A 15,841-nucleotide genomic window follows, 5' to 3' on the forward strand; every position below is an offset into this window, starting at 1 on the left:
AATAACAATAAAACATATGCATCTTTTGAATGGAATAATATTTTGAATACCCTGGTGAGTAATTGGTTGGTCAATAAGTACTTAACACAATTCCATCTCCCCTTCAAAGGTCGACATTGAGGCAGAAGAGAGTTTCAATACGAACAAAAAGCAAGAAGGAAAGTAATTTGTGTGTATTCTTTAATTAATTTCTCCTCAAGAGATTATTGCTTAATTATCCATTAGTTTGTTGTCATTCGTCAACACGGTAGTTGTTCTATTTGTCTCCGGTTCCTTTTGGCAGCTGGTGATCAAACCAAACCAAATAAGCTATCATGAACAAACACCATTTTATGAACACATTATGATACTTGTCACTGAACCACGCTGTATCTCTTGAGCAACACGCAGCAATTTGGTTTCTCTGAACCGCTAAGAGTTTCTTTCTGCATTTTGTAGCAGTTTCTCTCAGGAGTGGAGGCGGCAAGCTCAGGACCTTGGTGAACTTATGGATTGACAATTAAACCCTCCCAAGTATAACTTTGTGTCAACTTATGCATGCATGTGTTGCATCAAACCTGGATTACAAGAAGGCCTACCATACTTCCACAAACCTTATTTAGTAATAACTTAGACTATGAGGATTTTTTATTCACATTATAATTTATCTCATTTTGCAACTCATGACTTTTGAGGGCCAAAACAGAGCATATGACTCCATGTCTTGAAAGTTAATGTGACTTTGAAAATGATCTTCATCAGCAACGTGGACTTGGAATTCAAGTTAATACCTTGAGCTTTAAAAGCTGTGTGGCTTACACATGTTAGTATTTATGAATAAATTCTTTATATAAACCCGTATGATTAGTAATGAGGAATGTATGAAATGAACCACACGTGAGGCACAGAGTGAGAGAGAACTGACTTTGGTCTGAAAAACAAATCAACAAAAAAAATCAGGCTTTGTCTTTATGTAAAATATTAATATTTCAGTAGATCAGTTTTTATCTGGCCAGTCATAACAAATTCATCAAGATTGTAATGATGACACAGAGTGAGAGAAAACTGACTTTGGTCTGAAAAACAAATCAACAAAAAAAATCAGGCTTTGTCTTTATGTAAAATATTAATATTTCAGTAGATCAGTTTTTATCTGGCCAGTCATAACAAATTCATCAAGATTGTAATTATGACACAGAGTATTGCAGCAGAGCAGAGCAACTTGCTTGAGTTGATCTATAGATCTATATATCTATATGTAATGCCTGCTATTGATGAGCCTTATTATTCATCATCTAGTGTAGCCATGGAGGGGCATTTGGGGCGTCCAGAAGCAGGTAAAAGCTTTTCCCAGTACTCACGGCGAGACCTAAGAAACATTCTGCTAGATTAGTTGGTACATCCACAGTTTGGGCAGAAACAAACACTGTCCTTTTTTTTAATCCTGCCTCTCCTTTGTCAAACTATGCTTCTATGTTTACTATTACAACTTGGTGTCTTTCATGAAAACAATCTCTTGCCTAAAGAGCAACAACTGCTCTGTCCGGTCTCACCTGGCTCTGACCCACGGTTTCGTGTGCATCTCCAGAGCAGCTCCCCACAGGCCGTGCTTCTCTGAGGCCGGTGGGAGGAATCCTCTCTCTGCAGCCATCTCCTCTGCTATAGCTCTGATATGGTAGGCCTCAAATCCACAGCAGCCACCAATGTAGCGAATACCAGCATTGTAAGCCTCTCTGGCGTACTGATGGACGTCCCAGCGGGTCATTGCTCGGGTCTCCAATGCTGAGAGAGCGTAATATATTTTATATGAAGTTTGCTTTATGATCAACACCAACAATTTGTCAAATCTGTTTTTTTTCCACACAAAAGAAGATGCTGACCGAATGGGAACTCGGGTAGCGTGAGATATCCACTGTGGTTGCACTCAGGTGTGTGAAAGCCCAGAGGCTGGATCATGAGATGAGCTTTGAGACCAGCTTTCTCTAATCCTGCTTTCATCAACTTCACCGTGCGAACACACGTCAGAGAATCCAAATGGCAATTTATTCCAACAATGTCAGCTCCTGCACATAAACAACAAAAAAAACACATTCAGGTTGTTCAGCTGAAACACAAAGTCAGACTTGAGGTATCACAGAAGGCCTGTTTACCGGCTTTGACCAGTCTGACAGCACCCTCTCCAGCTGGGACTCCGTGCATGTCTCCCTCGGGGGAGATGCACAGTGTTGCACCCACTGGTTTACCACTGGTCTTCAGCACCTCCACTGCCCACACTGCTTCCTCCACGTGTTCAAAGAACTACAGACAAAATGCAATCAATGAATCCCACACACAATGTGGCAAGAAAAGAACACTCTTTAGCTGCTTTTATGCTCAACTTTCTTTAGCAGTTTATGTCAATGAGGACTAGGCACATGGGTTTATCAAGTTATCAGAACCCCAGAAACTGCAGGATACAGTATAGAGGCAGATTGAGGAGTGGTACAGGCATTGTTTCATGGCCATTATTATTACAAGCTTTTGATTCTTTGTTGAGATAAACAATACATATCAATGGAGGTTTAAGCACTCTCCTTGTGAATAAATATCCAACTATTCATTGTGCTGGTCATACCTCTGCAATAAAGAAATCGATCTCCTTTTTGAGGAAGTCGTCCATCTGTTTCTTAAAGATGGCCTTGACCTCCCTCTCATTGTGAGTATCCACATAACAGGGAGTCTGAGAAACACACCCAGCGACCAACGCCTCTCCCTCATTGGCTACCTCCCTGGCCAGGTCACAAGCTGCCTCGTTGATCTGAGCCCCCTGGATCAGACGAGAGCCGAGCGAACTGATATCAGACAGAGATTTGAGTCCTTTTCATTGTTTGGTTAGAAAGGTTTTGTACTGACGGTAATGTTGGGGACATTACCGCTGATCTCCAGTTTGTCCTCGCTGCAGTAGAAGGTGAAAGTCTGAATCACATTGGCTCCTGCTCTCAGGAACTCCCTGTGCAGCTGCCTCACTGACAGACAGAGGAGAGACACACCAGTGGATTTTGTGGAAAAAAACTGCAAAAAATCCCGTTTTAGTTAATATTGGAAATAAAAGGTGAACATTCCTGAAAGAGTTCTAAGTCAAAAGACCTCAAACTAACTGACCGACGGTTAACTGGTGGCCTAATGTAATACTGCAGGATTACTGTATAGATGCTGCATAGGTGAAGGCCATTTATAGTCTGTCGTTTTAAGATGAATGGAAACTTGGTGAAAAGGTGAAAAATGAAATGTTGCTAAGTGGGGCAGATTGTTGCTGAGGGTTATACCTGCTTCAGGATGTTCTACAGCCGCCTCAGGTGTCCAGTGTCCAGCCTTCACATAGCCACGGCGCTCTAGCTGCATCACGTAACCTCCATCACCTACAACCACCTCCCCAGCATTTAGTCGCTCCAAGATATCCTGAATGCATGTGCACAGACACACACATGGATGCATGTACAGTAATCACTGTAAACATTAAAAGCATGCATGCAAAAACATATGATGCTTTAAAAAAATCCTTTCAACGCTAAAACTAAAATAATAATCTCACTCGAGGGTTAGGTAACTCAGGTTAGACCCGCCTCAAAAGGCTTCCTCTTAGTTCTGCACATTTCAAATAGATAAGGTCTGCTGTATAGGGTCTAAGGTCTTTTGAGAATGGGTTAAGTTCGTCTTTGTTGGTAAATATGGTTAAGATACAAAAACAAATTGTTTGAAATATTCACATTTACAATGTATTCTGAATTATTGGCCAACCCATGAAATGTGTTTCCTTACTGCTTAAAAGTCCTTTAAATCATGTGTAGAGTCTGATATGTAATGTTACACTTTCCTGCCGTATTGAAAAAGTACAAAAACGATCATTTATCCACAGATCATTTCCTAAAAAATCTTTCTTAATGCCCAATGACAAAACTATATGAACAGTGTGATAACATCAGATATCAGTGTAATTAAATACACTTTATGTTAATACTTTTCTTTGTACTGAAGGTTATAAATGGGACACTTAAATCAACGTTTACAACCTACGGGACATGAATTACCTTATCACCTCAGTCTGAGTGAAATCAACCCAAAATGAGTTAATCTACAGACTTTTATATTTAAGTTTTATTAAATTACCCATCCGTCAAATATTGAGATAACTTTTCATGTTTCTTTTACTCACCCGCCTCTTTTTCTCCATTATCCAGGGGGTCAACAAGCGAGAAAAACTTTTAAAGCGGCTGAGATTAGAACTCGACAACTGGCCAGAAACACCAGTGACTGAGGCAGGTTGGCTCTGTGCATGTGGTCGCACAGCAAAGAGGGGAGAGGAGGCACTACATCTTATCAGGAATATAAAGGGACTTTGAAACTATGGTTAGTCTCAAAACACAGGTTACTGATTAATAAATGGCAGGAATATACAGAGAGAATGTGAAATAAAACAATGAATAATCGAAGATAATGGTCTTGCGTGTCTCCTCTGTTTCAACCGGACATATGCAAATATGAAGATTTTGACTATAACATTGTTTGGAACCATAAAGAAATCCCATTTATAGCAGAGATCAGTGGAGAAATATATATTTTTATTTTTTACTTTTAATGATGACCGCTGTAATGGTATAAATATGTTATAACATAGTCTTATGCTAAAACAGTGGTTATTGTCTGTATTGAAGAAATGTGAGAAGAAAAGGGAGATTCAAAAGTTGTCTTTTGCAGCTGTGTAAGGGAGGACGCTTTCACACAAACACTCGAACAAAGGAACTCTGTTACTCCCATCTCAACCTTGGTCCTCATCTCAACTTGGTTTGCAATATTTCATACCTGCCATTGATGGCCTTCACATGTGTGTATAAGAACTCAGCATTTTCACTTCTCGGAGACGGCATCTCCACAGAGCATCGTAATACGTGTTTGTGTATTTGACCTCCTGCTTGCAAGCAATAAATTGACTTTTTGCCACTTTGATCATTCATCAAGACTCTGTTTTATTAGATGAACCTAGAAACAAATCATTCTCTTCTCCTGAACTTTAATTGAAATATTCCACTACACCGCACGTCCCTTGTACAGTAACAAATAATTGTTGAAAAAGAAAGGAAAATTATTTTAGTATCTTTTGTGAAAATATTAAACAGCAGATTTTTAAAAATCAATCAACATCAATATAGATCTATCAATATATTTTAGAACTAAAATCTTTATAAAACGTGTAAACAATCAACTGTGTAAAATCCATAAAGTTCAGGGATGGTGCAGTTACAGAAAAAAGAAAGTTGATTCACTGATGACTGAGCCCAAATTATTAAAGGCAACTACAGAGCTTTGAATCAGCACACAGCTCTTTACAAATCTCTGGGTGAACAAAGAGCTGCTGGATCAGATCCTTTATACTGTGTATGAAGGAGATTATGTTGGTTTATTTTGTTTCCAGCTGTTCATAATCATCAGCTGCAGTGGCCATGGAGGGGCATTTGGGGCGTCCAGAAGCAGGCAAAAGGTTTTCCCAAAACTCACGGCGAGACCTAAGAAACATTCTGCTAGATTAGTTGGTACATCAACAGTTTGAGTAGAAACAAACACTGTCCTTTTTTATCCTGCCTCTCCTTTGTCATACTATGCTTCTATGTTTACTATTACAACTTGGTGTCTTTCATGAAAACAATCTCTTGCCTAAAGAGAGACCAGTTTGCACCTGGTTTGCAACCAACTGGTAAGGTTGGTTGCAAACTAGCACAAATCTAGAACATGCAATATCTTCAAATTTTAACGTTAATTCGCCTCGTTTGTAACAACTGAAACTATGCCATCGCATGTACATGGTTTGATAAAACAGCGGCTGTGGATCTGTCCGGTCTCACCTGGCTCTGACCCACGGTTTCGTGTGCATCTCCAGAGCAGCTCCCCACAGGCCGTGCTTCTCTGAGGCCGGTGGGAGGAATCCTCTCTCTGCAGCCATCTCCTCTGCTATAGCTCTGATATGGTAGGCCTCAAATCCACAGCAGCCACCAATGTAGCGAATACCAGCATTGTAAGCCTCTCTGGCGTACTGATGGACGTCCCAGCGGGTCATTGCTCGGGTCTCCATTGCTGAGAGGAGTGTAAAGAAATTATGTCTGAGCACTCTGTTGTATTGGTGCTCTCATCAAAATAATACCTAAGTTCTGGATCAGTGCTCAAAGAATCAGCTCTGGAAATGTTACATGAATGTACTACACTAAGGATAATGTAATTGAATAGAAAATGTCTGTTTTCTTTATTAAATAAAAGAAGGTGTTATTCATAAACTCACCGAAGGGGTACTCAGGCAGGCTTGTGTATCCACCGAAGTTGCACTCAGGTGTGTGAAAGCCCAGAGGCTGGATCATGAGATGAGCTTTGAGACCAGCTTTCTCTAATCCTGCTTTCATCAACTTCACCGTGCGAACACACGTCAGAGGATCCAAATGGCAATTGATTCCAACAATGTCAGCTCCTGAACTCGAGCACATGCACAAAAAAACAATATTCAGAGAGTGCACCAAAAACCTGGTTTCATCTCAGCACAACTTGAGGTTCCACATCAGTGGCCCGTTTACCGGCTTTGACCAGTCTGACAGCACACTCTCCAGGTGGGACTCCATGCTTGTCTCCATGAGGGGAGATGCACAGTGTTGCACCCACTGGTTTACCGCCGGTCTTCAGCACCTCCACTGCCCACACTGCCTCCTCCACGTGATCCACAAACTGCAGGAGGGATAAACACTGAACTTAAGCACGCCACCATGTTGTACGGTTATTCCTCCAAGAACGGCTCATACCTCCACAATGAAGAAATCGATCTCCTTCTTGAGGAAGTCATCCATCTGTTTCTTAAAGATGGCCTTGACCTCCCTCTCATTGTGAGTATCCACATAACAGGGAGTCTTGGACACACACCCAGCGACCAACGCCTCCCCCTCATTGGCTACCTCCCTGGCCAGGTCACAAGCTGCCTCGTTGATCTGAGCCCCCTGGATCAGACGAGAGCCGAGCGGACTGATATCAGACAGAGATTTGAGTCCTTTTCATTGTTTGGTTAGAAAGGTTTTGTACTGACGGTAATGTTGGGGACATTGCCGCTGATCTCCAGTTTGTCCTCGCTGCAGTAGAAGGTGAAAGTCTGAATCACATTGGCTCCTGCTCTCAGGAACTCCCTGTGCAGCTGCCTCACTGACAGACAGAGGAGAGACACACCAGTGGATTTTGTGAAAAAAAACTGCAAAAAATCCCGTTTTAGTTAATATTGGAAATAAAAGGTGCATATTCCTGAAAGAGTTCTAAGTCAAAAGACCTCAAACTAACTGACCGACGGTTAACTGGTGGCCTAATGTAATACTGCAGGATTACTGATTGATCTGTATAGACACCGCATAGGTGAAGGCCATTTATAGTCTGTCGTTTAAAGATTAATGGAAACTTGGAGGTGAAAAATGAAATGTTGCTAAGTGGGGCAGATTGTTGCTGAGGGTTATACCTGCTTCAGGATGTTCTACTGCCGCCTCAGGTGTCCAGTGTCCAGCCTTCACATAGCCACGGCGCTCTAGCTGCATCACGTAACCTCCATCACCTACAACCACCTCCCCAGCATTTAGTCGCTCCAAGATACCCTGAACACACACACACACACACACACACACACACACACACACACACACACACACACACACACACACACACACACACACACACACACACACACACACACACACACACACACACACACGTTAAATCAGGTTCCCTCCACACAATTTAAATGAGTTGTTGGCTTCTGCTTCTATGCAAAAAAGTTTTGTCCTAATCCAATGAAATGATCCCCGAGTGAACCATACAGATGTGACACATAGTGTTTGTTATGGGAAATGTTCTATTTATGGCTATCCAATTAATTTCAGCAAACATCTCAGAATGATTTAATGCAAAACCGTAGCGGTATCAAAAACGCAATTGGTTGACATACAGTATGTCAATTGGCAAAATAGCTTTTCAGACCCGCCTTCTGCGGGATATGTTGAGATTACTTCTAGCGCCGCATGAAGGCAGGACGTATGACAGGGAAGAACGTGCAGGAAAAACATATATTTTACGCACATCATATTTTACAAATATTACATGGTAGATTATTCGGGTACACACTGCATATCCAACAAATCTTATGCTACACAAGTCTGTTTTTGAACTATGTGCATGAGGATATCGCTATTTAATAACAGGTCTATTACAATAGAGAAGAACTATTCAGAAAATGTTTGGATTGATTCATTAACTGCTCCATGGAAATACTACAACTCGTAAGTGACGACGTTCAAAATGAAAGCAGAAGACAGGTTCAGGGCGTAAAGCGTGACTCGTACCCTTGGCCTCTTTCTCTCCATCGCCGACAAGTTCTCCGTGGAGTCGAGTCACACGGTTCAGCCGCTCGTATCGATGGTCTCTCGTCGTGCGTCACCGAACAAAATCTCACGAGACCAAGGAAGCCACGTCGCCCTTAAACAGTGCCGAGAGGTGCCGAAGGCTACCGAGAGTTGCCGAGAGCTGCCGACACCTGCTGCAGCAACGAGCGAGGCCGCAGTCACGGCCGCTTTCCTGGCGAAGCGGATCATTTTAAATGATTATTATGTGTTGATTGTCTTGTTCTAGATATTTGTCTTGCATGTTAACAACGAGTATTTGGATATTAGTAGTATTACATCGTTTGGTTCATGATTGATCAATCATTAACATTTTCTAACCGAAGGTTTAGTAACTGCACTGTTTAATGAACAGCTATTGAATCTACCTTTGGACCTTGATTGCCTTGAACGATTAATAGTCTTTACCTCTCTATATAAGTGGGTTAGGTAATCATTATTAAACAATGCAACATTGATTTATGTCATATCTCGCCAGGAGGGGGCGCTGCTCTCTTTGTTGGAAAGATAAATTTGACGTCACTTCCTGGCGCTGCTCTCTTTGTTGGAAAGATAAATTTGACGTCACTTCCTGGCGGGATTTCGACCCGAAAAGGGATGTAAACAACACAAGGGAACTTTTAACCTGTGATACCATTGATGAGAGTAACGTTAGTGTTTTTCTGATAAACAAGGCTTGCTTTGCGGCAGCTGCTTAGAGCATTTTTAAACTGTAACATAACGGTGATTACCAACTTTTAGAGAGATTTCTTTCTGAATAGCATTCATGTTGGTCAATCTCTTTATTTCATCCATTTAGATTTATTTGCAAACCTAACCTCAATCAAAGAAGGTAAGACATCTGAACCTTCCCCCGATCTTTGATAACATTTTTAATAACATATAATTCTAATATTAAGAACCCCCCAAATGTCCATAAAATTGTCTGTGTACGAGGAGATGTTATTGATGCCATGTTTGTTCACTGGATTAACTGAGTTGGGCTCTATATTAACCGAGGTAACACGTTTCATGAGGTACTTGTAATATTACTTGAGTATTGATTTTTCATTTAATTTACTTCATATACTTCTCTGCATCACGGTGTTGCTCATTTGACAGTTATAGTCGCCACTTGCTTTGCAGACTTTCTACATATATATATATATATATATAAATATAAAAACTCAACGTTAACTTACTTATAAAAAAACTCCTGCTGGACAATTCAATGAAGGACTCGCCGTTGCATTTGTTATAAGCCTCACTTTGATGGATTGATAGAGTTTTTTGTCAAAGAAGCCTAATTCTATTGGCCATGATTCAATGTATAAAAAACAAAATGGCAAGTCATCGAATGGGGAGTGATACTTTTTATAGGCACTGTATCCGAGTTAATTTGTCCCGACAGGCACGGCCACGTTTTTGAGATGGACGCACCTAACAATGTGGGGACCCTCCAGCACACGGTGGAGGCGGTGGTGCTGGATCGTGGGCCTGCTCCTGACAGCTCCAGCGAACAGAAAGATACTCAACCTGCAGACATGCTGAGGTGCTCTATCCCATTATTGATGAATCACGCCTTTACACCAGTGTTTAAACCTTCCATCCACTTGGCTCAAACATCCACGACAGCACATTATGTCCTGTTAATTTGCAGAACTTTACTGTTTTCAGAATAAAACAACAGATGTCCAACCAGTGCTTTGAGATGGAAATACAGCTACAAGCAGGTATATTTTCCCCAACATGTTGAATTGTCAGTAAGTGCACAAAAAGCGTTAATATCGTTTCCTGTTACAGGAAAAAGTAAGCTATCATACAGTACATCGGAAGCTGAGAGAGAATTGTGAGTATTTAAAATCATCCTGTTCATGTAGATTTTTGACCAATCGAAATGTTAGTCAATAAAAATTCTATGGTGTAAATTTATATATTTCTTAATAAATGTTGCAGGTCAGATTATGTCAATGAGCTGGAAAGAGTCAAGACAACTCATTTTAACAGCACGTTCACACTGCACAGGTAAACCAAGTCTTTATCCTTTTTGATTAGTGCTTTTTTCACTATAAATAAATAAATTAACGAAGCACTTCACTGACCGGTCATAGATTCCACTGATGTCTTTCAGGATGCAGATGTGGCACGCTATTGGAGAAAAACTGAGACAGACTGATTCAGACGCACTGTAAGTCAATTCACATCATATTGACACACCTGAACAACATTTATATTTGATTATTTTGACAATTGGATCATACACTATTGTTTTTTTCTCTCAGTGCCCTGAAAGCTGTGAATGATCGCTGCATGTCTCTCTGTTCACAAATAAAACAACTTCAGCAAGTAAGCAGCCTCATTACCCATTGTCTATATATATACATATATATATATATATATATATATATAGGTTTCTCTGCAATCATATGATGGTGTTCAAACAATTGTAAATATTAAATAATTTTATAACTCTACTTGACATCAGACGATGGGGGAAGCTGTTTATGCTCTTATGCTGCTGTCTGTGGTGCCACATTAGATGAATGAGATTAGAAAATGTGTAAACTCCCCTCTTTATGAGTTTATTATCTAAGACAATGTAGAATATATTCTTGGAGTGCAGCTAGAGTCGGACAATTTTTATGCCAAACTGTCAACAGAATCTCCTGGTACTAGAAGCTGAATAGAAGAATACATTGAATGTAAGTCCTATAGGCCAGTCATAAGCATATGTATTATCTTTATTAATCAAAATACAGATTGCACTCAATGTGAAATTGTATATATTGAGTGTGTTCTGTGAGATTGAGACAACTCATCCTGAACTGGATTTCGATCTGTTTACAGGAGACGAGAGATTTTCAAGATGAAATCACCAAAATTCAGAAGAAGAGGCTTGGTAATCACAAGAAAAGTAAAATTACTGGTTTTGTTACTCCACTGTTCCCATTGCTGATGTTTTTGTCTGCGTGTTGGCTTTTGTGTATAGAGATGAAGCGGCTCACTCATGAGAAGATGAAAGAGATGGGTGACTTGATGTCTAAGACCGTGCACCCAGATACAGAGAAGTACAAAGCTGTGTTGGAGAAGGGCCAGGCCAACCTTGAGAAATACAAAAAGATGACCATCATGACACAGAACGTCCTCAGGGTAAATCCGTTGTTCAGAAATTCTGTTCAAATGAAAGAGAAAATGTTTGATGCCTACAGCGACATTTCCAGGTACTGTATTAATAAGCGTATATCTTCAGGGAATCCTCTTGGCCTGTAAAGTCAACTGGCTCGATGATCCCAAACTTCGAGACATCGCGATGACACTGGAGGACTTTCCCATTTCTGACTAGTCAAGGAACCAACTCACTGCATATGTGTCTGTATTATATTATCAAATAATTAATAAAGAAACTGCTTAAATCAGTACTGTAATATGATCAATAAAAAACAAACAATGGCAATGACGTCCAGCGACCACTGGAGGGCGAAAGAATGGCCGGAGCGCGCTGAACGCTGCTGCATATTTTACCAGCGAAGAAGAACTCGAGGCTGCACGCGTGTTTACTCGGGACAGACGTATATTTTGTTAAGTTTTACATTTTCGGGATTTTTCTGAATCTTCGACCGGAATAAAAATGCCTAAGGTCAAGGCGGAGAAGAAAAACCGGCAGCACCAAGAGGTCAAAAACCAAGGTATATGTCCCTAAAGAAGAAGTTAGCGTTAGCATGCTACATGAAGCTAACACGAAACATCACTGTCTACTGCTGATGACCACGAGCTTTAAACTTCGCCAACACTGCTAACGTCACATATGTCGAGCAGTTAATTTAAGATGACCAGTGTCCGAAAGAGACCGACCCCTAATCCCCACTGGTGTCACGTGCATGTCCTGTGTCCGCATTAAACATTTCTCTACTGGACTTAAACGTGTATTCGTCATTTCTGTGAGATCCGACTGACCCGCACAGCTCACTTAAGATTTACGTAATAACATTCCGGAGTTTTTGAGCTTACGGTGGTGATGTCAAACTTTTTGCCTATTAGTTGCTGTTGAATAACTTATTCACGTTATGAATAACTAATGGGTATTGGTTTTAATCTTGGATTGTAGATGAAATAGAAGGTCCATATGGATCACTAATCATGCATTTTAGAATATTAATGCATTTAATTTACTCATTACTCTTGGGACCAAACACTGGGAGCCCTTAGCGTCCCCTTATTTCACCCTGAATTGCTTGTCATTAACATTAACACACAATCTCGTGTGTTGCAGGGATCATGTTTAACACCGGCATGGGTCAGCACATCCTGAAGAATCCACTGGTTGTCAACGGGATCATTGAGAAGGTACTTACCGGTTCACTCGGATACTCCGAGAGCTCCATGTGGAGATCCTTTTGTGACCCTTCAGGAGGCGACTGTACTCAGAGGATCACTGTGCACAGTAGTCCCTAAACCGTTGTCGTGGTGATGTTTTTCAGGCTGCCCTCAGGCCAACTGACGTGGTTCTGGAGGTGGGACCCGGTACTGGCAACATGACAGTGAAGTTGTTGGAAAAGGCCAAGAAGGTGAGAGAAACCGTATGAATTCTTGCTCTGGCGCTCACACATCTGAGCAAGTGAAGATGTATCAGAGGTGACAATCTCTCTATTCAGATTAGATTTGCATGTTGCTTCAGAAGTATTCAGATTTCCAACATTTTCTAAAATCATAATCAATAACCCTCTCTGCGTACTACAGTAAGCAAAGATGGGTGGACAGAATACATTGTAGTTACCCAGGTGTTACACATTAATGAATCAACTTTTTGCATATAATGCATTTTATTATTGTCAAGATGAGGCTGATATGTCATGCTTCTACATTTTTTACCATTGCGTGGTCGTTTTTGTCTTTTATTTGCCTATGCACGTTTAAAGCCTCCAAACATACAGCAAGGCCATAGTTATTAGTTTATTTACCTTTAGTGAAATGGTTATTTACATTGATTTTAATGTTTTGGTTTGGAGAACCATTCAAGTGTAACTGCTTATACACACTCCAATGTATTCAAATCCCTAGAAAGTACATAGTTCTAACTGAGCTGATCTTTTTGCCCTTTTGTCCAGCCAACACTTCTTAATCACCTCTTCTGTTCCTCCACAGCGTTTAAGTCATTTATTGTCATAACAGAAATGGCTATTTGTGCAGGTGGTGGCTTGTGAGTTGGACGGCAGATTAGTGGCTGAACTTCAGAAAAGAGTACAGTGCACGTGAGTGAAGACAGTCGCACTCTGCCACCACCTATTTGCATTATCTGCAATTAATAAAAAAGTACGTTACCTAATTAAAGGGCATTGTGTTTTCCAACAGACCCATGCAGGCCAAACTTCAAATATTAGTCGGAGATGTACTAAAGACAACTCTGCCTTTCTTTGACGTGTGTGTGGCTAATTTACCGTACCAGGTAAATACTTGTTTCCTCCACACTGCACACAGTTGATTCGGTTTTATTCCATAAATGTGTTTCACACTCGAATCTTGTTATTTTGGCAGATTTCATCGCCGTTTGTCTTCAAGCTCTTGTTGCATCGACCTTTCTTCAGGTAAGGATCCACCGGAGGCTCATCAAGAGTGTTAACTGTGCTATTTGTACTACCACAAAAAGTTTCAACTCTTGGGTGTATTTTTTTGTGTTTTCGCTCAGGTGTGCCGTGTTGATGTTCCAGAGAGAGTTTGCCATGCGACTTGTGGCCCAACCTGGAGACAAGCTGTACTGCAGACTGTCCATCAACACTCAGCTTCTGGCCCGCGTCGACCATCTCATGAAGGTCAGCAGGGGCTCGCTCTTATGTTTGTCTCTGTAGGAAACAGGATCATCACGAGGACTGTTCCTCTGGTTAAGATGTTCCAAGTGTTGCAGCGACTGTGTCTCAGTGTTGATGTTTTCCCTTTGATCAGGTGGGGAAGAATAATTTCCGTCCTCCTCCAAAAGTAGAGTCAAGTGTTGTCAGGATAGAACCTAAAAATCCTCCTCCTCCAGTTAACTTCCAGGTGAGGTTAGACTCCGTCGATGGTTTTCTCAAATGCAGTAATTAAAACAGGAGAATATTTACCCTTGTTTATTTTTCCCCCTGAAAGGAGTGGGATGGCCTGGTGAGAATAGCCTTCGTAAGGAAAAACAAAACTCTGAATGCGGGTTTCAAGTGAGTACCTGCTTTCTGCACACTAATCAAAGTCTGTTTGAACGTGTGTGTGTGTGTGTGGACGATCATTGACTTCATCATTTCCAGGTCTACTGCCGTCGAACAGCTGCTGGAAAAGAACTATAGAATTCACTGCTCTGTAAACAACGTGGTGAGTCACAGGGACGTTTTCCAGTTGTGTCAGGCTTGTTCCAAAACTGCACTTTTAAATTCACTCTACAGCTAGTTTGAATCTGAAGACTTTTCCTCCATCCGGACAGGTAGTGCCAGATGACTTCAGCATCACAAAGAAGATTGAGAGTGTTTTGCAGGAGGCTGATTTCAGTGAGAAGAGAGCCAGGTCTATGGACATCGATGACTTCATGGTGTAAGTGGAACATCTACTTCCTCCTAACATTATTTATTTTGTACCTTTTCTTCCAAACACACTTCACCATCTGTAATTGTTTTCTTTCATCCTAAGGCTGCTTCATGCATTCAACGCTGCAGGGATCCACTTTTCTTAAACGGCAGAGCGATCTGAGGAGATTAATACGAGGGGGCAGGTTTTGGTCACATCGGTGGAAAGAAATGGATTGTCTGACTGATCACTTTTCCCTCTAGAGCTTTGGTTAAATAGTTGGAAAAATGTGTAAAGAATGGAAGAGACATTTAAAGGGCTCATATTGAGTGTGCTAACAAGTATAAAGTGTCTGTCAGCATGTATGAGCAGCGTCTGGGTTGCATGAGGACCTGCCAGTGGGTTTCATACTCAAACAATATCTGTAATGGTTGATTATTCTGAGCAATCTACATTTAATGTTTGACTGACCTTGTTATGATGGTAGATATTTAATATTTAAAAGATTTGTGTACAATCTACCTAAATCATTCAGATTGTACAGAAGTATTCTTTTGTGAACTCATCTGATTAAATGGTACCGCAAGCAACAGCTTCAACTACTGACTGCTGAGGCTGATGGTAAAGCCAGTCTTCCAAGTTGAGGTCTCTTTGGCTGAGACACTGAATCACACATTGCTCCCTTAAAATGGAAGACATGAGTCCAAACTTGGTACAGTATGTGTGTGAAATGATTCATGTCTTCCTTTAGTGTTAAGGGATTGTGAGTGGTCACAAGTCAGTTTTTTTAAATTAGCTGGTGGAAGACACTTCAGATGAAAGTTATTTGTATTTGGATAACATCAAATGTCACAAAAGCCATTTAAATGAAACACATGAATCTTTATTCTTCATCCAGCATTACATCGGGTGCAAAC

At 40.8% G+C, this 15,841-nt stretch overlaps 4 protein-coding genes across 5 annotated transcripts; 2 read left to right on the forward strand and 2 right to left on the reverse strand.

Moving 5' to 3' along the window:
- Positions 1 to 1,080: 1,080 nt before the first annotated feature.
- Positions 1,081 to 4,419, reverse strand: LOC119224706 (betaine--homocysteine S-methyltransferase 1-like). The gene is made up of 8 exons (XM_037481937.2): positions 4,172 to 4,419; positions 3,285 to 3,417; positions 2,872 to 2,984; positions 2,594 to 2,785; positions 2,130 to 2,277; positions 1,860 to 2,042; positions 1,533 to 1,761; positions 1,081 to 1,348 (listed from the first exon to the last, which is right to left on the reverse strand). Exons 1-8 carry the CDS (start codon positions 4,187 to 4,189, stop codon positions 1,264 to 1,266), a joined length of 1,101 nt encoding a protein of 366 aa, XP_037337834.2. The 5' UTR covers positions 4,190 to 4,419; the 3' UTR covers positions 1,081 to 1,263.
- Positions 4,420 to 4,556: 137 nt separating this feature from the next.
- On the reverse strand, positions 4,557 to 8,498 carry LOC119224707 (betaine--homocysteine S-methyltransferase 1-like). Its single transcript, XM_037481940.2, has 8 exons — positions 8,367 to 8,498; positions 7,490 to 7,622; positions 7,073 to 7,185; positions 6,795 to 6,986; positions 6,573 to 6,720; positions 6,287 to 6,469; positions 5,856 to 6,084; positions 4,557 to 5,519 (listed from the first exon to the last, which is right to left on the reverse strand). Exons 1-8 carry the CDS (start codon positions 8,385 to 8,387, stop codon positions 5,414 to 5,416), a joined length of 1,125 nt encoding a protein of 374 aa, XP_037337837.2. The 5' UTR covers positions 8,388 to 8,498; the 3' UTR covers positions 4,557 to 5,413.
- Positions 8,499 to 8,570: 72 nt separating this feature from the next.
- Positions 8,571 to 11,880, forward strand: cenph (centromere protein H). Of its 2 annotated transcripts, none has more exons than XM_037481942.2 (11): positions 8,571 to 9,146; positions 9,223 to 9,255; positions 9,814 to 9,954; positions 10,080 to 10,135; positions 10,206 to 10,251; positions 10,359 to 10,427; positions 10,534 to 10,590; positions 10,685 to 10,748; positions 11,250 to 11,301; positions 11,392 to 11,552; positions 11,653 to 11,880. In XM_037481942.2, the coding sequence occupies exons 3-11, from the start codon at positions 9,833 to 9,835 to the stop codon at positions 11,743 to 11,745; spliced, it is 720 nt and encodes a 239-aa protein (XP_037337839.2). In that variant the 5' UTR covers positions 8,571 to 9,146; positions 9,223 to 9,255; positions 9,814 to 9,832; the 3' UTR covers positions 11,746 to 11,880. The 2 variants fall into 2 exon arrangements, with proteins under 2 accessions (XP_037337839.2, XP_037337840.2); XM_037481943.2 differs by having other exon boundaries at positions 8,951 to 9,050.
- A 4-nt stretch (positions 11,881 to 11,884) lies between these two features.
- On the forward strand, positions 11,885 to 15,792 carry dimt1l (DIM1 dimethyladenosine transferase 1-like (S. cerevisiae)). The gene is made up of 12 exons (XM_037481941.2): positions 11,885 to 12,088; positions 12,673 to 12,746; positions 12,881 to 12,967; positions 13,590 to 13,651; positions 13,752 to 13,845; positions 13,935 to 13,984; positions 14,086 to 14,209; positions 14,340 to 14,432; positions 14,520 to 14,584; positions 14,672 to 14,735; positions 14,845 to 14,951; positions 15,048 to 15,792. The coding sequence occupies exons 1-12, from the start codon at positions 12,031 to 12,033 to the stop codon at positions 15,088 to 15,090; spliced, it is 921 nt and encodes a 306-aa protein (XP_037337838.1). The 5' UTR covers positions 11,885 to 12,030; the 3' UTR covers positions 15,091 to 15,792.
- The last annotated feature ends 49 nt before the right edge of the window (positions 15,793 to 15,841 follow it).

The sequence above is a fragment of the Pungitius pungitius genome, chromosome 5, assembly GCF_949316345.1.
Source record: "Pungitius pungitius chromosome 5, fPunPun2.1, whole genome shotgun sequence".
NCBI lineage: Eukaryota > Metazoa > Chordata > Actinopteri > Perciformes > Gasterosteidae > Pungitius > Pungitius pungitius.